The 25272-nt window shown below is 32.8% G+C and overlaps 2 protein-coding genes across 7 annotated transcripts in view; one reads left to right on the top strand and one right to left on the bottom strand.

Moving 5' to 3' along the window:
* Positions 1–25272, bottom strand: part of LOC147064197 (uncharacterized protein KIAA0930 homolog) — a 64777-nt gene that overhangs the window by 21741 nt on the left and 17764 nt on the right. For both annotated transcript variants that reach the window (XM_085959251.1, XM_085959253.1), the window contains exon 4: positions 179–418. In XM_085959251.1, coding sequence (XP_085815377.1) covers positions 179–418 — 240 coding nt within the window. The remainder of the gene's footprint in view (positions 1–178; positions 419–25272) is intronic.
* LOC147064198 (phosphatidylcholine:ceramide cholinephosphotransferase 2-like) overlaps positions 1–25272 on the top strand; it is a 236505-nt gene that overhangs the window by 198171 nt on the left and 13062 nt on the right. The window contains exon 1 of one of the 5 annotated variants that reach the window (XM_085959262.1): positions 24364–24510. The exons of 3 other annotated variants lie outside the window; for them this stretch is intronic. The gene's annotated coding sequence lies outside the window, so the exon portion shown is untranslated. Of the gene's footprint in view, positions 1–24363; positions 24529–25272 lie in introns of those variants that run through there. One more of the 5 variants, XM_085959263.1, reaches the window with a different exon arrangement.

Below are 25272 nucleotides of genomic sequence, written 5' to 3'. Positions count from 1 at the left end.
GTATCTTTTGTTGATTTATTTCCATGGTAACATAGGAATGGAACCAAAATCATTTAACTATGCATCAAGATCGTAATTCTTCTCAATGATCAATTTATAGTCTAAGACTATTTACTTTCAACGTCTATAAATAAATTCCGTATTCAAAACTGTTGAATAGTGGTGGAAAATTCCTTACCCTTGAATCGTAGACCTTCTTGAGGGCGTCGTATCGGATAGAGCCGAGGAATATGACCCCCTGGACGGTGCCTCGCCTGTCGCTCGCCACCAGCTCGACGCACACCATCTCCCCGTCTCTCACGAGGATGTCGCAGAAGACCTCGTCGAAGTTGTCCACCATGAAACACACGTGGGGGTACGTCATCTCCTCGCCTTCGCCTTTCGTGTCCATCTTTCGTCGGCTCGGTGACGCGTACACCTGGAGATTGAGAAAATGGGCCAGGAATAAGAGAATGGTTCATTATATATATACCTTCTGTCCTGTCTGCGGATAATTGTTTCAACTCTTTTTGAGAAACATGGTCAAATTTTAATATTAGTTTAATTTATAATAAAAATATAAAGAAATATTATAATCGTAAGGGAAGTGTAACATTTTTAATCCATTTTTGAAATAAGTATGTACATTATTTCTACCGAATGCTCAGCGAGATTAGATAGATAAGATTTACAAAAAAAATGAATGTAGTATTTATTGTCATTAATTGCATGTGGAGCGTGCAATCTAAATAATATTAAGCTATTACAAATTAGTTATTAATAGTGGTAATAATGCTTTTTATGTAATATTAAATTTATTATTAAATAGTAAGTCCCACACCGCGCCATATTTACTCATATAAGGAACAGTATGGCAACTTATTACAGTACGTACCTATTATACTGTTAATTCAATTAAATTACCTATCTGCACAAAATTCGCTGATTATCAAATGATTATTGTAATGTTAATAACTACCTATTTTGACTTAAGTTCGGTTTATTATTCAGAGTTAATCGAAATTATTGATAATGCTTGGTTATGCATGCGAAACCGATCTTGATTATTATAAAATTATATTTTTGAATTTAATAAATAATTGTACTACGTGGTGCATATAAAATCACATTCTGTCAAATAATGGTAGTGGATAATATTAATCGCACTTTTCACGTTTATCATTACCCAAAAAAAGATTGAACTAACGATGACTGAAGCACCAGATCAGCGACGATCGCTCAAGATGGAAGGAGATTATTAGCGAAGCCTTTCAGGTCTCGACCTTTTTTATTATTTGGCAGAACTTAAAAACTCTTGATTTTTTTCTTGATTCTTGATTGATGAAATATTTAGTGAATTTTAGGATCACTCAAAAATAGATTTCGCCGTCGATTTTCTCCTTTGTAGAGCTAAAAAATCTGTTTTTGTATTTAATTTATTTCTATTATCCGGAGTACCTTTGTCCCCAATTAGTCCGGATAAGCAAGGCTTTACTGCATATTGTAATATAATATGCAAATAGTCATTGTTTATATTTATCATTTAACACTTATTTTCTCGTCAAGGCTATTGTTGACAATAATTATTACTTATACAGAAAAGGCCTTTACAGGAACCTATTTATATATATTTTATGCTAATCCACATAATGTTAATTACTAAAAGTAAGGAATATTTACTACATCAGGGATGGTCAACATCGAGTAGACTGTGAGCACCGAACAGTTTACCCAGTATCAAATCTTTAATTTAAATAAACATACATTTGGATGAGTACAACGAAATGTTGGAAATTAAACAACAATATTCAATTTCCCAGTGGTCATGAAAATAGTAAGATCTGGTCTTTTTTTTATTTTGTTAACTGTCAATTCATGGTGGAACTGCATTGTATTGTTGTTTTTATTTAATAAAACGCAATTTTTTTATAGTACTTATTCCACTTTAATTAATATATTAGGACCGGTTTCGTCCACCTCAGTGGGACATTTTCACTTTCCGCCTCAGTGGGACATTTTCAACTTAAGTGAAAATGTCCCACTGAGGTGGACGAAACCGGTCCTAATATATTAATTAAAGTGGAATAAGTACTATAAAAAAATTGCGTTTTATTAAATAAAAACAACAAGATCTGGTCTTCTTTTGGGTCGGTACTCGTGGTACTCATCGTCAAACTATTATCCAACTGTAAAAAGACTCTATTGCGCGATGGTAAAGTAAAATTTAAGCGCAGGTATTTATACGTTATCTTTCTCTCACTTCTACGGCAGGCCGTACCTAATTGATGCAATACAAATCAAAGGAAATGATGAGGTCACGTGAGCTATATCATAGTAAATTTGTAAACGACTTTCAAGTAAGTTGGCTGACATAAAAATAGGAATGGATACCTACTTTAGCTACAAAACTCAATGAAATTATATTGTATTTCAACTGAATGTAGGTACCTACACGATTTTACAATTTCACAATTATTCAGTCCATTCCGCGATCGACGCATTGGATATGCCTGCACTGCAGTATCATTGTTGATAGTGTGGGTACTATAATGCTTAGAGCTCACATCACATTAAATTGTTTGTACATAGTTTTTCCTTGAGATTATAATATGTAACCTAATATCATGGAATTTACTGCCAAACGTTAGTAAGTCTTGAATCATGCTTTAGTTTAGAGCAGTGCTTTCTAAACTTGCACCCAATCTAACACCCTGAAATCAATGCTTGCTTAAGATTATACCTCAGTTAAAGCACGGTCTAAAAAGATCGTGGCTAGGCGATGCGCGGATTGCGGGTCGCATGCCGAACGAAATATAATTTGTCATATAAATCCAACATGCGTCCATTCAATGTTCTGTTTATTGTTCTATTAGTAACAATAATAATATATTCATTGACATGTTTTCTTTTTCAAGTAAATGGGTAACGTTTTTAGTCATCTTTACACGATTTAAGAATTAATACCCCCGTCGCCATCACGAAACAAATTGACGTGTTCCCAGCTCGACGTTCTCTCTCCGAATGCCAGCGACTCAGCGAGTCCAAAATTTCGTCGCGCCTATAGTTGAAAATTATTTGCCGTTTCACTGACGTATGGTCTTAATAACCACAGAAATTTAAGAAAATGGCAAAGGTGTCGATAAATATGTTCCATTTTAATAAATAATACGTACCTATTATTGTGGATACGAATGCTTATTATCAGTTTATTTTAGTAATGAAAAACTAAATTTAAATTATCAAGATTGTTTTATTGGGCATTCAGTAAAAATAATTACAAATTTAAATGATATGAAATCAATTCTTTTACCGTGACTCATAAAATAATTTCAAAGTGATTAATGATAGATAATACTCATTATAGACAGATTAATACAGTATAATATATTAATTATAAATTATAAGTGTTCAATAGGACGTAACAACGAATCGAGATGGAAAGTGTCGTATGTCACATGTGACGTCAAGCCGGATAACATAGTTTCGCTGCTATGAAACGATGACTTAATAAGGCTTTTACGTGACTGGATTTTAATAAAACCAGTCAATTTGGCATTCACCAGAAGATTAGTTTCGTCCGTACGCACCGTTCAATGTCATTGCCTTCATTTTTAGCGTGTTTCGATTTCTAATGAATTGCTCATAGCCTGTTTAAAACAAACAACAGTATTTTAATACATCGTTCGTTAATGCGGCAAATGCATGTTATAGTATAGAACCAGATATCGACAACACCACAATCCATTAAATATTTCAAGGTCTTCTATTTAAAATAATTCTTCTTTTAAGAAGTTTTTCGGAGGGACACCCGTCGGGTTTTCTTTCTTGGAGTCATTATTTCCACACGTGCATATCAAAATGTCTCTCCATTCAACCATATTCTCAACGTCTTACATCATTTTATCAACGATGGTTTTACCTGCTCATACATCTGAGCATGGGCCTCACATCGTGAAGTGTGCCCCCAGGATAGGATCTTTAGCGGGCCCCCCTACCTATCGCTAAGGATAAAGGCAGTGTGCGCTCTACAGTAGCGTTTTCCAAATGGTGTACGCGGTAAAATTAATGTTTATGTTTAGTGTTTTATTGTATATTTTATTACATCCATTTGAATTATGGAGATATCGAGTATTGATACACAATTAAAAATTGTATCGTACAACCACATAACTTTAACTAATAATATTATTGAAGGAAAATAGCGCCGCAGGCGACTTTTTTACTATTAAAGTGAATTTTTGATGTGTGTTTATCTCACTTATCTGGTCGTCTCGTCTCACCGGGGCCCTCCTGAGCCCGGGCCCCAGGCTAGAGCCCTGTCAGCCCCCCTCCCTTGTGGGGGCCATGCATCTAAGTGTCTTTATTTCCAATAGGCTTATATTATAATTATTATACATACATATGTATAATTTTATATAAAGCCATATAATATATTAGGTACTTAAGCAAAGAATGCGCATGGGTTTTCTGTGCAGTTACATTTTTGAAATTAAATCACAATTATGGTGTCATTTGCAATATGCACTACAAAACAATTCTTAATATGCCAGCGGCATAGCTCGGAATTTTCCAAAGTGCACTTTCAAGATATTGAGCAACTTCAAAATTTACGCAGGGGCCCATAAATTGCAAGATTCGGCCTAAATTTAATTTTTATTATACATGTCTGATTTGATTGATTTCAGTTTAGACATGACGTATTTGTACAAGCTGAATACCATTTCGAATTTAAGCTTGATATTTTGCAATTGGAAACCCATAAAATACCAAGGTGGTGGCCAGTAATTTTTATAATACAATATTTCAAAATCACATACCACTATCGTAAAAATTAATACCTATGTTCCTAGTAATAGAATTACATTAGCATTTTATCGTACACGACTTCGTCTACGTGAAATATGGCAAGAAAAAACCGAAAAATATACATTGTCGAAAAAATAGACTGATTTGTATTATCGTTTCTTTTGTAGGTATATCGTTGCAAGTTTCTTATTTTTGAGAAAGTATCATCTATATTTGGAAATATTGAAACAAAATATAATGTTGTCTATAAAATGTATAATTTTCATCAATATTGATCGAGTGATTTTTTTAGATATTACTAAACAACAATATGTACTTATAATCATATAATATATTGTTTTCGCAAGTTCTTGGATATGCTTTCCACTTGGTATCTAATAATAATTGGGTTGGGGCAAGTTTTAGAATTTTTTGTTTTCCTGTCTACATTATCACGATCTCGTAGATATCCTAAGATGACTGCACCTTTATTTACTTGTTATGTAACTTCACTATAGTGGCGTGTAAAACGCTAATGTGTAAGGGCTCTTAACTTTGTACAATATTATGTCATAGAATTATTCAGAATTCGCTAGGTACTTGAAAAATCCTCTCGTGACTTGAGATACCTCGCTGTAAACTTATCCATTACACAATAATATAAACTCACAGTCACAAGACTCCATGTCACATGCTAAAACATAACAGCCATAATATTATTATAAATTATAATATTACAACCTTATAACATAAGTTAGCATGTTATTGATTTTGTTTGAACTGATTAAAAATGCACTTTACCGATACTATGAATAGTTTAATATGTGCATAACTGCAGCTGGTTATTGCACATTCAATGAATGTCTTGTCTTACGTATTGCATAAATAATACGTTTCAGAAAATGATTACTATTGATTTGTGAATAGTCAATAGATTTCCAAGTTACCTATTTTCTTGTAAACACGCGATGTCTAACGTAAGTAAATAGGTATTGTGTATTTCTAAACACGTAATCTAATAAGACCCAAGCACGGTTATTGTGAAACTCTCGTTTATTATTAACACAGCAGTTATTTCGGGAGTGAATACCATCAGCCTTTTGTGAAAATTCCATATCTATCTATTCTGTCCGTGACTATCTTGAATTTTTATGATAAACATTGTCGAATATATTAAATTTATTCACTTTGGGATGTGGTAGTATTTATAGTGCCATTTCAACGGGTGAACGTTCATTCAATGTCAATTTCAATAGTATGCCAAATGGTAGTAAGTCTCATACAATTTTGATTAACGCAATAGTCCAGCATAGCTCATGAATGGATATTTCGCGAGATTCTAATTCGTAATTCAATGCTTTAATACAGGCCAGTTTATTCACTACACTACTCAACGATAACTCTATACATATTGTCAATTAGCGACTTCGTTTCTTATTTATTATCATCGTGATACATGGTGTTGCGTATATACCAGGTGGCCGGTCTTATTAACCTCTGCCGACCTCTAACGGACCCGGGATAGATTTATTTTCGCTATAACCTGTCAATAATGTTGAGGAAATTGTAGCATATTATTGTGTAAGGAAATTGTGCTTACTTAATATTTCTGGTGCCTACTGACATCGCCTTTTTGTGATGGCACCCACCTGGGCGACTTCTATCACGCGCGCGGTTATAACACTGATTTTTTCCATGCATTTTGTTGACGGTTACCCCAGACGCAAGTTCATTCCTCCACATTTGAAACTGTTTTACTATCTACCTTCCCGCCGCCGGGATCAAGATGCGCTTTTGATCCCCATTCATCTTCTGTACACGCGCTGTACAAGGAAAGAAATAATATTTAGACGCGTTAATACTTCTTCCCGCAAACGCGTTGTGTAAATACAATACTATACAGCATCCCTGTAATTTGTACGATGTCAATAAATCAGTATACCATATTGTTCATCCTGACCCTCCGTGCCCTAAATAAAAACATCCCACGCCTTATCCTTCCGGAGCCCAAAATGGCGGTTTGTTACTGTATGCTAAAGCGACAGGCCGGAAGTGACTAATTGTTGAACTTTGCATGAGAGCACTTTTAACTTAAACTTATTTTTTTAAATTGAATCACGTCATCGTGGACTAACACTGACCGGTGCAGTTTTAGGATGCTTAAAGTGACTAAATTGACTAAGTTACCTTTATCGGATAACCTTGAATTTTTTTCTAGGATAAATATTTATGATATATAAACACATAATCCGTTGCTAACTCTAAATACCCAAATTATCGATTTACCAACTTTTGGCAGCAACTATATGTAGGTAATATGTGCCAAAAAGTGCATTTGACCAAATTTAAGAATTTCTTGTTGACATGATCTTATGTAATTCAATACAGGGATGTACATTACATAATTATATAGATATGTAGGTAGGTCAAAGTTTATATCGATGTATATTGTGTCCTACTTAGGTAATAAGATTATTACCTAAGTAGGAGTAATTATTGGTTAAATATAACATTTAGTACCGACATAATTTGTGTATTTGTTGAACAATGGCATAATACGCAATTTGACGATATTACTTTTCAATTTTCATGGTGAATTTCATAATCGATATTATTATAACACAATTTTTATCATAAAAATCCTCTTTTGTTATCGGCTATCGCATTTTTTGATAACTTATCGTATTGATCCGTAACGCATCTTGCACGAAAATATTTTTAACGCGCAAGCACTTGCTAGTGTTGTGTGTAGGATGTTTTCCATACCTACATGAACCCATACACAATTTTAATTGATTCGACTAGCAAATAATAAGATATGGAATTTTGCCAAATTCTCTCGGCATTCATTGTTATAAGTTATAAGTTAGGTAGGTACTTATTTATAAAATAACAGCGAGAAAAACCATAAACATTATACCTACTGTGTATATATTTTGGAAGCATTAATTAAATAAGTTTGGACCGTGCTTTAAATAGTGGTTTATTTAGATGCCATTATTTATAGCTCGTTTACACGTGCATGGATTTATTGCTGACAGTGGCCATCACAATAAAATGCACGTGTAAACACGTATTATCGTGCAAGTTGCAAGATTGCATGCATGGATCAAAAAAGTTCAGCGGTTTCTGAATTTTCACGCGATAGTTGGAACTTGTATGACGTATGCGAATACAAGAAAATACGAGCTACATCGCGCAGAGAATTTTGACGTTTACCAAAATTCACAACCTATCATAGCGCACCATAGTACAATGACAACAACACGAGACAATTGACGACACAGTCAGCACTTTTGCGTGTAAACAGTTATTATTATGACGATAGTTTAATTTACGCACGGTTTTAGTAAATCCATATACGTGTACAGGCGCTACTATTTTAGGCAACGATGAAATAAAGAATATCTACTGTATTGTTTGATATTACTATAAATTTTGAACTGAATCAAATTTATAAATTTATAATAAATTGATTAGTATGTAGATACAATACATTGTATTTATGTTTAGTTAATCTTAATGTAATGTAATAAGTGCATATTATTATTATTTTATAAAACGTTGAATTGCGGGATAAGTGTAGGTTACTTATCAAAATATTCTCGGTGCGTATTTAAATTTCATATTATTTTGTTGCACCGCAGTTAGTGCGAATATAAAACAATATAGGTACTTAGCTTAGTTTCTATGCTGTATGAATGAATTAGGAGCAGCGTTGACCGTAAAGTTGCCACTTATCGTTTTTCTTGCCAGATCTAACATTTTTGAATATGCATCTAGCTTACAATATTCGCATCTGGCATATGGCGTTAAATCAAGCGTTTTTCGGCATCGCAAACAGCTAGAATATTATACTAGATCTGCTTGATAACATTTACATACAATAAATTTTACATACAAAATTCCGATCTGGGTTATTTTCTTAATTTTTTTGACTTATTTTATTCGTTGTAAAAACGTTGTTAATAATGATACCATGTATTTTTTAAATGCTAGTCCTGTTTAATACACATTTTTTTTTAATTTTGAAGATATCTATCGTTTTCTCTGCCATCTAGCTTATTTTCTTACACTATTTCGCATATTTTTATGAATTACAGTTGGTAGCACTGCTCACGAGTCTCCCGTGTAAATATTTTCAATTACATACACAATTTTAATTTTCTTTAAATTCATAACTCAGGTATCGTTTTTCGTACTTTATAATAATATTATCAGTAGTCGCCATGTGTTTTATTAAACGCATTAAATTTATTGATGCCAGCGTTAATAAGAGTGAAAGCTCAAAGTGTATTAAGTGCGTTCCGATTTCAGAATATGTGGAAGAAGCAGGGGCGTGCAAAGTAATTACAACGTAGACGAGTAAGGGGTGATTTTATAAAAATGGCAACGCTGATTTAAATGCCGATCTATCAAAAATATGTTATAACATAACATATTAGAGACATCTAAACAAATCAGGAGTCAAAACATGTCTCACTGATCGGTGTCTTTACAATTTTCATCTAAATAAAATATTATCAAAGTTCTGTTGTCACATACGAAGGGAGCCAATCTTTAACTCGTAATACGATTTCCAATTAAGTATTATTTGTATTGTATTGTATTTCTCACTAGATATTCATCGCACATAAAAATATTTACAATATAGTACATAAGCCTTTCACGTAAATATATATTATATACTATGTAGGTAAGTACTTCAAAATTGAACGTTTTAGTACAATAATATAATGGTATTGTCAATGCAGTGACGTCCCGTGGGGGTAGGCAGATTGAGCGTCGCTTGGGGGCGGCAGTTACTCAAAGTGCGGCAAATCGAGGAGAATCATTAGGTATATATAGAAAGCTACCTAAACTAAGTAATACCGGAAATAGCTTTCCATTAAAAAAATCACCTCACTGGTTGGAAAAAAAATTTATCTTTTAATTAGATAAATACTATACAATTTTCAACAGGACTTTATTTTTTTGTCGGGTTCGCGATGTCTAGTTTACTTCCGTTGTCCTAGGACGTCACGTTCTTTACAGTCACTCGCGAGTTATGGAAGTTGTCAGGTGTATTTTTAAATGTACCTATCTGAAACCGTAGACTCACAATATTGTCTATTGAAGCAAGAAGTTAGATTTAGTAGAATCGGTACCTATATCTTGTTAGTAATGTATCCATACAACACAATTCTTAGATATTGGAGTCACGAAAGGATGATAAAAAGTACTGTATAAAAAAAATGTGGCGGCATTTTGTCTAGGGACGTCACTGTGTCAATGAAATGTCGGGGCTGTAAAAAAGCTATATCTTGTGAGAAAGGGATTGATGATATTATACTTGCCATGTGAGAGAAACACATGACGTATTAAATTTAGTGTTATACCTATGGTGAAATGTTACAATTAATAATTAACTAATAAAACTACCCCTAAACGCTGAACAGAATTGATTAAATGTATTTTTTTCATCAATATGTTTACATTGTTAGTAATTAATAACTACGTGTGATTTAAATAATTCAAAAATAATTATCGTTTAACTCTATGCACATGTCGAAATACAGTGCTATGATTTCTGTTACAGAAATATTTTATTTTGACGATAAAATCTTGAAAGTTTACCACATTTTAATCAAAGTTAAATAATAATTATTTAATTTGCAAGACACATTCGTGCCTGAGTCACTCGCCGCGTGCCTGTTGACTACTTCAACGCTGAGAAAGTGATTCTTGCAATGTGCGTATTAAATTTATTTTGCCCTGCGGGATAAAATTTCTGATGACAACATTCCACTTTCTTAATCATAATCATATTAAACACAACACAAAATCTATCACTATTCTTTTGAATAAATAAAAATAAAATTCAAAACAAATGAACTTCAAAACCATAAACTTTATGAAGGAACCAAAACATTAGAAAAAGGGTTGTTGAACTAAGCGTAAATATTGCTCATTGAATCAACAGGTTGGTGCACTGGAATCATTAATCCACAGTGGCAGCATGGCTATAATAAAAGCCATTCTCAGTTGTAGTGGTATTAAGCATTGATATAGCATTGCAGACAAAACAATACAACTGCGAATCACACATGGTGCCACTGTAGAATAATTACAGTATAAATGTCTAACAAGTTTATAATAAAGCTTAGAAAGAATACAATTTTATTCGTAATACTAAGTGGATATTCGCCCTTACGATTATCATTTTTAAGTACTTTCCTATGGAGATACAAATTCGCCGTTTTTACACAAAAAGCTAGTGAGGTACCTACATATTGTTTTTTAATTAAAATCTAGATTTCGCCAAAATGGCTGATTAACCCCTTTTAGAAAACAACGACGATATTTATTATTATGCATGGATGCCGGATAGTAATATCAATGGTTTCCCCAAACGTGTAGGGTGGCCCTTTTCTCTGTTGGTATGGCGACATACCTATAATTTTTCTTTTCGCCCGAAGAATCAATATTGGTCATCTTTATTAGTGGGGCGTGGCTACTCGCAACTTGTATCCATGTCGGCGATGTTTTGAGTCGATTTCGCTAATGGACACTGTCTTTATACTTCACGGCTGTGATACTTGAGCTTCTGCTTGAGTAATTTGATGCTATTTACAAAGTGTAGGGCGATAAAACATACGGTAAACCGACGTTACCATTCAAGGATGGAGGGAAATTACACAGAGTTATGCATTCATAGACCAAAATACATATTATTTAACAGACTATAATAATATAATATAAGTTCGGCTCTCAGTGTGCAGTGCGTAAAGCGCTGAGCTCCGGGTTCGACCCGGTGAGGTCAAAATATATTCACAAAATCTAATACCTATGTAAATTCCTCAAGCCTGGGAGTTTTGCCTCTGTAATTAATTAGGTTTCACAGTCTGTTGTGGTGTTTAACAAAGAAATAAATACTAATAAAAAACACGACCTAGTAACTAATAATATAGGGTTACATGTAGATTCACCGTGAGGTGTTGAATCGGACACCGATGGCCGTATATCATTTAGATTAAAATGATGTCTAATAAAACACTCAAAAAATATGTAAGTAATAAAAACCAACAGAATACAAGGGAAAGATAAATGAAAATAGGTTGGTAGGTACCTAGGTAAGTATTAGAAATACAATCTATATTTATATAGAATTCTGAATGATGCAATGTCATTTTCTGATCTCAGTGGTATACGGTCATCTGTTTTCGGTATATCAGCTCACGGTGAACTGTGTTACGGCGAACTTCATATTATGTAAAATTTACATAATATACCTCCATATATCATTCTGACATAATTGAAATTTAATAATATAACTAATACTCATTTTGTCATGTTCTACCTATATAAGTATTATTATATAATCTATTTCCATGCTAGTGTCGCATTAAGATCAATTTAACCGCCTTTAAAAAAAACAGTTGAATATCCAAATGTATGATTTATTATATAATATATAATAAATCATTATTTATATTAGAACTAAGTCCGTACCAGACGGGTCAAATATAAGAGGTAGGTCTATCTTACATACTTCCTCACACATTACACGTCATTCGTGGCGCAATAGCTCGGGGTGGGCATTGGGTCCCTCACATTAAGGGGGTCAGTAAATTAAGGGTTGAATATTAATAATACAATATTTTAGAGTAGATTCCGTGGAGAAGTTAAAATTTTCGCCTGCGGTGCCAAAATAATTTGGATATCTGTAGGTGTGTATAATGGATTGATAATTTATAATGTTTACATGCCATCAATAATAAAATGCCGATGGTAATAAATTTAGATACGTAGGTACATACAATTATTGGCGTCTGCTTATAAAATAGCAGTTTGCTTATGTATGTAGGTAGGTATGTCACTGCTTACTAATTTACACGTGTATTTTGTAATAATTATCCCATTTTCGTGTCATTGAGGTAGGGGTTCCCTGAAAAAAAATACTTCCAATGTTCCGCCAACCATAAAAAAAATGAAAAGCACTGCTAAGTGAAGGTTTTATTCGCCGATTTTTTTTTGTATTCATCTGTATTGTTGGCTAGAGTTTTTTAAACCAAATAAATCCGGAAGTTTGACAATGAAAAAAAACCACATCGGTGTAGTTTTTGCTGTGTTTTGAGCGTTGCAAAAATACCGCGAAATTTTCCGGATTCATTTTGCACACAATTTAAATATCCGCCGTTGATCTAAATATAATAGTAATCATCATCATCATCGTAGGCAAACCTAGCCCGCCTTGACATCAAAAATTACATTGTGTTACTGAGGCCCGGGTGCACGTGCACTCGGAGGACCTTGGAGGGCCTCTCTGTTTCCATCTCGCTTTATCATGCCTCGGGGCACTCACGAATTTTTACTCTGTCAAATTCAAAATATTCGGCAGAAAGAACGTAACCTACATCGAATTTTATTTTCGAGCATTGACCCAATACTGCCAATAAGAAAAAAAAACAGAACGCACTAATATTTTCCGTCCGATATTTTGAAACTAGTTTCTTCTCTCTCCAGTTATATTCGTACATAATATGTGTCCAAAAGAGACAGCACATAATAATAGGTGTATTATAAATTCAATATAAATATAGCGTAATCAGTATGTTCGTTATTGGCAGAATATTTCAAAAATTGGAACGACTATTTTTCTTTTACACCCAAATGTCAAATTCTGTTCATCACTTTTCCCGCTTCGTCAGAATACAAATTTGAACAAATGACTCCCCAAATTTATGTTTACACAATTAATAATCGACCAATAATACATCTAACCACTAATTTGTTTTATAATAGCTTCATACTACCAGTAAAGGCTTGTTCGGACTGTTCCAGTGATTTAGACTAGTAGCGAGTGATTTGGTAAATAAACGTGTCTGAACAGACAAATTTAGTCGAGTAGTTTAGTAAAATCGTCAGTCCAGTCGATCCATTTGAATGACTAATTATTAATAATTACGAACAGTATTATAAATTTATAATATTATTATCTTCTACTCGGCGTCTATTTCTAGTTTAGTTTGGCATTGCTCTCCTACAGTAAAGTTTTTTGCGAGGCAATTTTAGCTTTTTTTTGGATGAATATACTTAAATAGACATGGGGTAACGTGAATTTACATCTCTGAAACTATGGATTTAAAAAAATTAGCAATTCACCATACACACCGAAAGTCTGAAGGGTTTATTTTTATTTTGATATTGTATCGAATTGATCTGGTTATAAATTTTAATTGATTTAATTTTTGTACTACATTATTCCACTTGAATCGTTTTTAGTGCCATGAATTTCGCCAACTGGAATAGGTAGTACCAAAAACTTAGATCAATTAGAATTTTAATTTAAATTCCATGCAAGTAACCTTAGCTACCTAGTAGTATTAGGCCCGTTTCAGACGAGACACCGGTGTCGCGCTCGATTTAATATAGGAGGCCTTTGTATTCGAATAAAGGGGCCTTCATATTATGTTTATGAACGCCCCAGAGCTAATGAGTCAACGCATAATTTCGCGTTATAAATTAGAACATAAAACTGGCTGCGGTAATAAAATAAGTGTATCGGCGTCTTGAGAATGTAGCGGCCGACGGAAAAGTGTACCGGACACGCATCGACTCATAGCTCTGTGGCGTTCATAAACATAATACAAAGGCCCCTTTATTCGAATACAAAGGCCTCAAATATTATATCGAGCGCGACACCGGTGTCCCGTTTGAAACGGGCCTTAATGATGTGGTGTTACTATTCAAAATGGTTAAGTATTCCTATTTTTAAATAAAAACTCGCATCGTAATTTTATACTATGTATGTAAATCTTTTTTATTTATTTAATATTAATAATAAAAAAACTGTTAAATGTCATCACGTTACTTAAAATACTGTCTAGGTTACGAATTTACGATGAATTACTACAAAGTCAAGGCCAAAATTATCCCAAGCTGGCTCAAACAATTATAGGTTACGATATTTATCTGGAAACCTATTTCTGTGTCAGCATCTCATTCTTTTGTTTGAGCATTTACTCGCGCCATGCCGCTTGAAAACAGGTTGAGTTTGCAAATTCGAATTTCGAAAATAAATACTAGGTATTCTACTACTTAACTATTAATTTTATTTTTGGTAAGTAGATAGGTAGATAAGTTCAGCGTATCATTTAACTGGCTTGAAAACAATAAAACAAATTGGCTTAGATATATTTTTTTTCGTTTCTACTTATCTATGACTATTTTATGATTATGATGTTCCAATTTTAAATATATTATATCTAATAGAAATGCGCATTGACTGAGCATAATTATTATTTTACAGCCATATTGTAATTTATATTCTGGTTACAATTATTACACTATTACAGCATGCATACATGGGTAAAATACAAACACATTGATAAAGTTTAAACACAAACAACGAGAGAGTTTGCAAAATAGACTTTGAACTGTCATTCAAAACCTTGATCTCTCTTGACTATGATAGTTATTTATTTATAAGACTTAAGTTATACGTTTGAAAAAGGCGACAATGTAATACAAAAATGGTCCGTCACGATTTACGATAATTGGAATGCACGGGAAAAACTAAGTTTCTTTTAACTAGTTTTCACTGGCCTTCCATCCGGGAGCTCTGGGCTCGACCGGTGTGGACACAATATATTTATGTGATTTTCTCAAAGCCGGGTATTTGTGTTTATCTGTTACACAATAAATTTATATGATTTTCTCAGTCTGGGCGTTGTCAAAATCACCAACAACCACCTTGTACGTAAAAGCAAGGACATGGTTATTAACAATATTAAAAATATGTCTTGAACGTGTTTGAATTGTTTCGAGGCACCCTTTTAAATCTTCTGACGAGTCGATTGCGTTAACTGCTAGTAGCCGTTCTTTCAAATCACAACACGGGTAGGTACGCACGAAAGAATATTCTCAAATGAATATATTATTTATTATGAATTGGAATTTCCAAACAGTATTGGATTAGATTGAGTCCGTTAGAGCGATTTTGTATTATGTGTAGGTACAGCCAATTTTTTTTTATATGTCATGTAATTACCTATATCTGTTGTTGAGATACCATACCATCCGCCTGATTTAATGGGCGTACCAATCTAGCCATCAGGGATGGTCGTAACAAATACATGATTTAATGTAATAATTTATGAACCACTAAATAATAATTTACCTATAAAGTTCTGCCTTCATAAATTGGAATTAACGTTGGGAAGTTAGCAGTGTTAAAACACTGCATCCTACTATTTTGTTTAAATATTAATAATATTAAAATCTGTGTGATTTACTAAATAATTCTGTACTTATATTACAAGAATTGTGCCTGTTATAAAAATATTTTTGTTTCATTTTATCATTAATTAAGTTTATCACAATTATTGACTTTATTAATAAATTTGTCAGAAATTTGAGCAAATTTATGTCAAAACCTTTACACCGATTAATCTCCAGCGCATCTATTCTATACACAAGTCTGCTATCGGAAGCTATCGAGAATAGTTTAACATATTTCTGTATTGAGGTATTATAATTCTTACAATAAGTTAGATACAATGTTTTTTGACAATGTTATTAGCATGTTTTACAACGTTATTGCGGGAGTTATTGCATATTATCCGGGTTATTAATTGCATAGTTTTCTTGGGTTTGACGTATATTGCATAATTATTTTAATTGAATTGAAGCATTTCTCAGTAATATAATCGAAATTTGATTGTCGATTGTCTTAATCGTACAAACCCCCAAAATCCTTGACGTCACTGGTCGTAAATGATCGAAACAATGGCACTTTAAGTTAGCATTTTGATTACCTACCAAATAACCAACTTAGTTAAAAATAGTTCATTCGTACTTAAATATAAACGGACAGATCACTGTAAACTCTGATTGTGGCTGCACAGATACATACATCACAATGTGTTTAATCCACGGCTGTATGCATAACAGGGAGTGTTATTCGTGCCAAGGGGACGCTCTACAGAAATGCCCTTGAGAATTTAAAATATGATATTTTTATATGTGGTCCGAAATAGCTGGTCTACTGGTAATATTAAAAAGTCGCCGCCGATACGTGAGTCAAAAGTAATGGTCAATAAATTAAATTTAAAACAAACAAACTCGCTTCAGCTTAGTGAGTATGAGGTGACCAAAAAATAATATCTTTTAATATACTTAAATGTTACTAAATTCAATATGTTAATCAGGTTTTTGGTGGGAAGTATTACAACCAATATGGTGGATATTGTGACGTTTTTAAACTTAGAGTTTAATTTAGTAGTTTAGAAACTTAGTAATAGATTAATAACTTTTTAACCTGAAATTGTACGAGAACTAAACATACGAAGGATTTTGAAACACATTATCTACCTACATTTTTATTTCATGTGCTATCCAAAAAACATAATTAATGAATAGTATTTATTTTTAATGTGTAAGACCTACATAATTATTTTAAAAAAAAAATAGGTAAGTATTGTTTAATTCTAATGCATATTTAAAAAAACGTACAATATTTCTAGTGATGTACCCGAGTTTAGAGACACTTTTACAAACTAGTAACGCAATTACTTTTATAATATAATATGTACTAGTGAAACAATAGGTAGATACCATTATTGTATTTTGTTGGTTGAGTAAAGCCAATGCACGAAATAATTTATAACGCCTAAAAATAATAATATTATCGTATAGGCACCCCATATACTGTTATTATTTTTCACATTGTTTCCATTCCGCCGCCTGGCGAGAGCGTTTAAGGCACCTAATAAATCATTGCAAAGAATTGCTCTAGCAACAATAATATTATTATTGTATTTTTAAAATAAAATCTTCGATGACCAGGGATTTTGCTCTAAATTTGATTTTAAATGACGTGGTACTCGCTCTGTAGATTCTCCAAGACTGAAGTATGAATCACACTGCCTCCTGTTATACCCACTCTTAAACGCACACTTTATATGGGTTGGTTTTTAACTCGATAATATCAAAATACGTCACCCTATACTGGCAGCCCTAAAATGCCCGGTTCTAATTACCGGCGATCGGCACAGTAGATGAGGACAAATTCGATATAATATCGAAAGCGATGAATAATAATTATTATTCCCAATGTCTATCGTATTGTGCATATTTTTATTTTTATGCAAATCATTGATAAGACCGACGTGTTTCACGACCACCACTGGTTTACTAAATCGCATTCTTATCAAGTATAATTATTGCAGACTGCAGTATTTTTTCTAAATATTACTGGCTTTTAACACGTTGATCGCCATGGGGGTCACCGGTGACCGGCATTGGATTACGTTCAGGGGGCCATGGGGGTCACCGGTGACCGGCAAAGAAGACCTGCGTAGAGTTGTTCTACAGCGCCGGCGGGCACGCGCGCTGTGCATTTTTCGATACGCGGTGACCGGCATGGCCCTTCTGTATATTACTGCCACTTGGCCTGAAAATATGTCTTCCCAGTCACAAAATATAGGCTCACTAATGTAAAGAATGTACATAATGAAAAAAAAAGTTTTCCTTTTAAATTTTAAATGTGTTTTTGTTGATATAAAAATTAAAATTAAATAGATTATAAAAATGTAAGTTATAAAAAATATGTAAATAATAAAAAAATAGAATAAAAAAAATGATTATAAGGTATGTATACGTATATTTCCAGTTTATGTGTATCCAGGTATTATACTACCCAATTTGAAAACTTTTATTCCGTATTTGTGCCTTTTCTGTTTATTATACTATCTAAATCTAAATATAATTCGACCGCGAAATGGCACCATGCTCTCGTCAACACATATGGACAGGTGACCGGCGAAGTGGCCGGCCCGGCGCAATAGAATAAATTAACTTGTTGGCGCCGCGACGGACACATGTGGCCGGCACATCATAAAAACCAATATTTACGTAAAAAAATCATCAAAATGAAAAAAAACATTATATTCTTTCATTACCTATCAAATAATACCTTAGAGACAAATAATCATTTTTTAACTATTTTATGTAAAACTAGTTGGCGATCAATGTGTTAATCGCTCATTGTTTTCCACGCAAATAGTGGTTACTGCCCTGCATATTATTAATTATTTTTTCAATGCAACTTGCAGACGTGTTTGAAAATGTGATGATAATTCGTAAATAATTTGCATAAACCGTGACACGTTTAATTAATTATTGCAATAAAACATTTATTGATTAATTCTAACACATCGTAAGTCATTTTAACCTAAGGGTTCAGGAGGCAGTTAAAACTAAATATTTTAACTTACGGAATCAAATTCATATATACCTACTATTTTTGTTGTAGGACAATTTTTCACTATTCTGAATTATACTTTAAAAAATATATTCAATAATTTTGAAATATAATGTATATTATAGGTACAGGACTTACATGTTATTAGTACTATCAAGCCGCAAGCGTATGTGTTACGTGTTATTATCGAGTCAATAGTATTCGAAACAAAAGAGATAACATATTGTGAAATAATGTGATTTATTGAGATTTTCGAACATTAAGAAGTAACATATTATGAAATCAGAATATAATAATATCGACTTCAAAGTTAAATATTCAATTTATAATAATTTTACATAACTGTGTTAAATATTCTGTAAACGAGGTCTTATTCTCAAAAATGAACTGTTATTAATTACTATTTCATGAAAAAATGTTGATATTTATTTATGATTATTAATGTTTGGTCACCAAATCCATATTATATTTTACCTATATACTTAATGGTTTTTTTTTGTTGGATAAAAAGTAAAGTAACAGAAAAAATTGTGATTTTTTTTTATCTATGTAACATTGATACGTGAAAATTATCTAAAGTATGACAAAACAATGTTCAAATATCCGCCTTAACTTATCTGACAGATGATCATTTTTTGACCATATTGTTTTACATGACTTTTTTGCATAAATCCGGCTCTATTTCATCGATTAAGCACGATATTATCTTTAATATACTGGCTTATCAGCGTAGACTAAAAAAACCAAAGGAAAAATTCCAACGGTGTTAAATTAAACGATCTCGGGGGCCAGTTAACGTAGACAAACCCAGGAACCTCGGGACCCGAAAATTAAATTTTGAAAACATTATTTATGAAACAACCTTGAGTTGGATGATTTTGCAGGGTTCAAAATATCGACAAAAGTAGATAGCGAATGTTAATAAAGTATACTATTATTTTAATCAAAAGGATTGATTAAAGTAAGTGGAAAACGTCGGCCCAAGGTTATCAAGAATGGGGAAAGTTTTAAGAAGAGACCAAGAACCGCCAAGGGTTGCGGCACCAGAAATAACGATAGTGATAATTGAAATCAATTGCAAAACAATATAGCATTGGAAAAAAATGTTTACTCTTACGTCATATCTGTGTAGCTAGCGTAGAGATCAGATTTTATGACACGCATCAACCAAAGGATTCATTGCTGAAAGAAGTGCAACAGACACTTAATACTTAACATTTTGTGCATTACCGTTTTAATAAGTTGTCTTCTGGGCCCCCAGGGCTCCGTCAAGCGTAAATCCGGCTCTGCTGCCAAGTGTAACTTCTAACTAGTTAACTCCAGTAAAGTCATTAAGCATAGGTACCTATTGGATTTTTGTAATAGACAGGCTAACAATATTGCCATAACAAATCGGCGATATAAAACATATTTTACTAATAACCTCGACACTAAAATAATAGTATATAATAATATTGTAACTGCTGTATCCAACAACAAAAAAATCGATGGTTTTCAGGAATCGGGGGTACAATTCTATTTTCTCTGCAATTATTCTCCAGTGATAAAATTTAATAATGATTGTCATTTTAATGATTTTTCAAATCGTCATTTTGTTCATATGAAACCAGTGATATATGTACTACTATGAACCAATAGCTAAGGGCGAAAGTAGGCTGTTAAAATCCGCCATAAATAGTGCACATTTAACTCTGTTAGTCATACGTACTGATTTTTATTGAACTAGGACTACAATTTACAGATGGTGTTGGTTAGTTTTTAAAAATCAATTAAACTCTGCCTAAACCAAACCACAATAGTTTTGGTATACTTTGGGCGATACGACCGAATTGTGCACACTTTTTTATTCATACTTATTTGTTTTAGTTGGATTAAGAATACATATTATTACACATTTTGTTGGTTCATTTTTTTTTAAATTCATTAAACCCTGCATAAATCAAACTGTAGATACCTAATAGATAAAAAATATTATTCTATCTATAAAATATTCAAAGTTATGTATGATTTAATTGCATAGCTATAGATATTTTATCGATATACGAGTGTTTCTTGACTATTCTTTATTATGGCTTGGTTTCGCAGGGTTTAAATGAATTATAAAAACTAACCAACACCGTCTGTAAACTGTAGTCTTATTTCAATGAAAACAAATACGTATGACTGATTTAGTGTTTAGCACTATTTATGGCTGATCTTAACAGCCTAGCTCCACCCTTCGCCACAGCTATGTACTTACTATAGATATAAAATAACTGACAGATATGATACATTCAATAATAACATTTTGTTATTCTATGTAAATATATTTACAAGTTTCTACGTCGAGTTGGTGGGCAGCGTTCCGTACGGATGTCGGAAAACAAAAATCTATTTTAATATTAGTATTTATTTATATATTTATTTGTCTGGCGCAGTCTATCTTTAAATGAAAGGGGAGCAATAGATATTTACAAGTCAATAACTTTTTTGGCAAGCTTTCTCAACAAACACAGCGACGTAGTTGGCCAGGACAATTTAAAAATATATTTTTTTTTTCATTCCAGGCTAGACGTGAGTTCGTTTTCTAAAATTGAAAAGTTGAATCACCTACAGTAAAATTTGCTACTATTTTGTACAAGATAATAATTATTGATATATCAATTTGACTGTTTACATAAATTTTTACAACACGATCATGTAGTCACGAAATAAAGTAATTATATAACTGTAGTTTGGTATCAGGTGAATGCTATTTGCTTGTCATTCTTATCAACATATGTAAAAGTAACACAGCAATTTACCTTGCAAACGAAACATGTAGGTAATTTACGACACATGTTTCCCTCAAATAGTAAGATATATTAAAAATATAACTACCTACCCCATGGCCCCCACATCCTGAAGCGAGCCCCCTACCTATCACCAAGGTTAAAGGCAGTGTGATACATCATCGTTTCCCAAATGATTTTCGTGGTAAAATTTAGCGATTATTTGTATTTTTTAATACATCCACATAAATTATGGAGTTGTCGAGTATTGATATAATATAATACTTACTCAAAAATTGGGAATGGGACAACTGGACGCCAGGACAATAATTGGACGCCGCACTGTCGTGGACGTAGTTACATATAGGGAGATTGCAAACCTGAGGATCTAGTTATAAATATTAAATTGTATTGAATTGGTACAATTTTATGAATCGATTATTCAAGGATAAGTCAAAAATTGCCCAAATGTGCCAACTATGGGAGATGGAGGCCTATCAGAAGTACCTTTCCAAACGTTTAAAATGCTTTGAGATTGTTTCACTACAAACTACAAACTGTAACGAATAAAACCACCATTAAATAAATTTAATTCAGAAATTTAAAAAAAAAGATTCTAATGAAACAATAAGTCACTTCGTGATGAAGATGATCATTTTGGGTCAATCAAATTGGGTTTAGATACGTATTAGCCCAGCGCCCCTTAAAATGTAAGTCCAGGCATGGTCCTATGGGTCTATTCCATACACAAGGCGGCTATCGACGGCTAAAGTAATAAGTCATATTATCACTTTATCATATTTATGTATTGAGATATTATAATTGTTACAATAAGTTAGCCGTCTAAACTGTCGCTCTAAAAGTTAAATTAAAACATAGCACTTTTGACAGTTTAGACGGTTAACTTATTGTTACAATTAACCCCTCAATAGATAAATATGATAAACTATCGTCGATAGCCGCCTAGTGTATATTCACTGATCATCATTATATTACGTGAAATAATATTATAAATAATGTAGGTAGGTATGTAATATTTTATTTTATTTTAACGAATACTTAAACATAAAATACTTAGTGTTAACTGTCAACTCTGGGTGGAAGAATGTTGAATAAATTAGAAATTATAATAAAGCACGATATGTACGTAATTTTAATTATTTCGCAGAGTTGTTACATAATATTGTGTTTTCTTTTAACTAACATAACATACATAGCAGATTGTCGTATTTGTATGTATAATAAATTACATTATTATACAGTATATTATCAAGATACATACGTTGAAGGTCATATGATATAATGGAAAAACTGTTGAATGCCAGCCGCTAATGTAAGAAAATCATTTTCCAACGAGGCTTTTATTTGCAATGATTTAAATGTGGGTGTGTGAACGTGCCCGCAGATATCTCGGGATGAACTCGTTAATTTTCCGAGCAAACACAAAATAGAGATGGCTTGCATATGTGTTTATATAATTTTGTTTGTTTTGTTCGGAAATAAAACGATTTGGCCCGCGCGTGCGAATGTTGCATGTTGCAGTGTTTGGGATTTATCCTCTTTGCCAATTTCTAACCAAAATCACATGAGATTTACAACTTACAAGCGCATAGTCGACGAGCAGTAAAATTCGCGGCAAATGAGTTTTCTGATAATATATTTAGACCAAATTTTCTTGGAAATGCATAATATATGAAAATATAACATTCCTAACTGCAGAAGGGACAGAAGGATAATATAATAAATATTATACCTAGTGTTTTTCCATGACCTGGTAACTTAAAAAAATAATTTAGTGATTATTCACAATTGTGTTGGGCTCATTTGAGTGGAGTGTACTGCGTGGTATTTTCGGACCCATCAATGACACTCAGTTGAGGTGGAGACGAAGATGCAATTACGAGCTGTACCGTCTATCAAATTGTGCCGCCTTAGATGGTTGGGCCATGTACACAAAATGGATGAGCCACGGATGATTTAAATCTAAATGCAAACGAAAACTTGTCGACCGTGTACAAAATGGAATGATATTGTCAAGTTGGATTTAAAGACATTGGGCGTCCTAAACTGGAGGGAAGTGGCTCTGGACAGAACTGGACAAAGGCAGATGCTGACGAAGAAGAACTATCCTGAAAAATACGCATCTGACACGAAGCTCTAAATCTAGCGTTTTTTTTTACATCGCAAACAGCTTTTAATTTTTCATAAAAAGTAGGATTAGGTACACAGCGTTTGATTGAAAATATTATATATTATAATTTACATTATAGGTATAGCCAGTATTTTGTATCTTTTAGCTTAGCAATAACCATTTTTCTATTTTAATTAGTTCCTCGTGAAAACCGTGTTCATAATTTTGTCTTATTTTTCGAACTTCAGGTTTCTAGATTTTTTTTTATTTTGAGAAAATCAATCACTTTTTTCTGACAGTTAAGTTGCTTATGTGTTGTGTTCTAATACTAATGTATTATTTCACTGTCGGTAGTGTATTATTTTTGTGAAAATTAGAATATAATATATACTACGAGTGCACGTGTACCGAACAAATACCGGTCCGTGACCACATAGCAGGCGAGCTGAGACGAACGAAAATATTCTATCGCCAGTCTCTGTTCGTCTGTTGCTGTGGATACCTATGTGAATTTTCCCAGTCAATCGTTCGGAGTGGTAACAAGTCAAGTGACGTAAAAAAACGCAAAGCCATCATCTGAAGAACTTCTGTGCATAGATTTACAAAAGGCTGTGTGAAATGTACGTAAAGTCGACAGGGTAAATAAGAATCATTGAAAAGTTCCTATTCTATTTATTGAAATAGACCAGTTGTTTGGTGTGTGTGTGACGTTTGAGTTGTGTGTTTGTGCGAAATGAAACAATAAAACTACGATGAAAGTGACTTCGAATCAAACGTAGTTTATAGTAAAACTTATTAAAATAAAAAAAATAAAACAGTAAGTACGACAACGGTTTTACTATCAAACAAAGGAAAATTACAGTCGTTATCATAACGTATTGACTTAATTATTTTTAACGAAATTAAAATAACTTTTTTATTAAAATATTAACAGCCTACACTGATATGATAATTAGTTTATGATAGTTTTTAATACATTTTTATTGTGTATAATAAAAATATCATTTCGTTTCGTCAGATTTATTACAGCAAGTGCGTCGCTCGCGAATTCAACAATACCTAGATACGTACATAATTGTTTTTTGATATCCAGTTACTGTGTCCATTGTGTGTAGTGAATTTTTTTTTTATTATTCGTACCTAGACGTAATTATTGGTCAGTATTTTTTTTCGAATGCAAAACAAGCTGAATCACCCATTGTATTCATGTGCGTTGTTTTTTTAAATAACATCGCGAAAATGCAAAAGCACCTGCAACTTGCGCCAAACAACAATCGATTGGTATATACATACATACTATATAGTTGTACTTGTACTTAGTGCAAAGTTAAAGACTACATACACACACAAGTTGACAACATCATAAATACGGCAACTCGACT

This window comes from Rhyacophila brunnea, unplaced genomic scaffold (assembly GCF_057557595.1).
Source record: "Rhyacophila brunnea isolate RB1 unplaced genomic scaffold, BYU_Rbru_1.0 scaffold_8, whole genome shotgun sequence".
Classification (NCBI taxonomy): domain Eukaryota; kingdom Metazoa; phylum Arthropoda; class Insecta; order Trichoptera; family Rhyacophilidae; genus Rhyacophila; species Rhyacophila brunnea.
The sequence above is the reverse complement of the archived record's forward strand: the minus strand, read 5'-3'. Positions and strand labels throughout refer to the sequence as shown.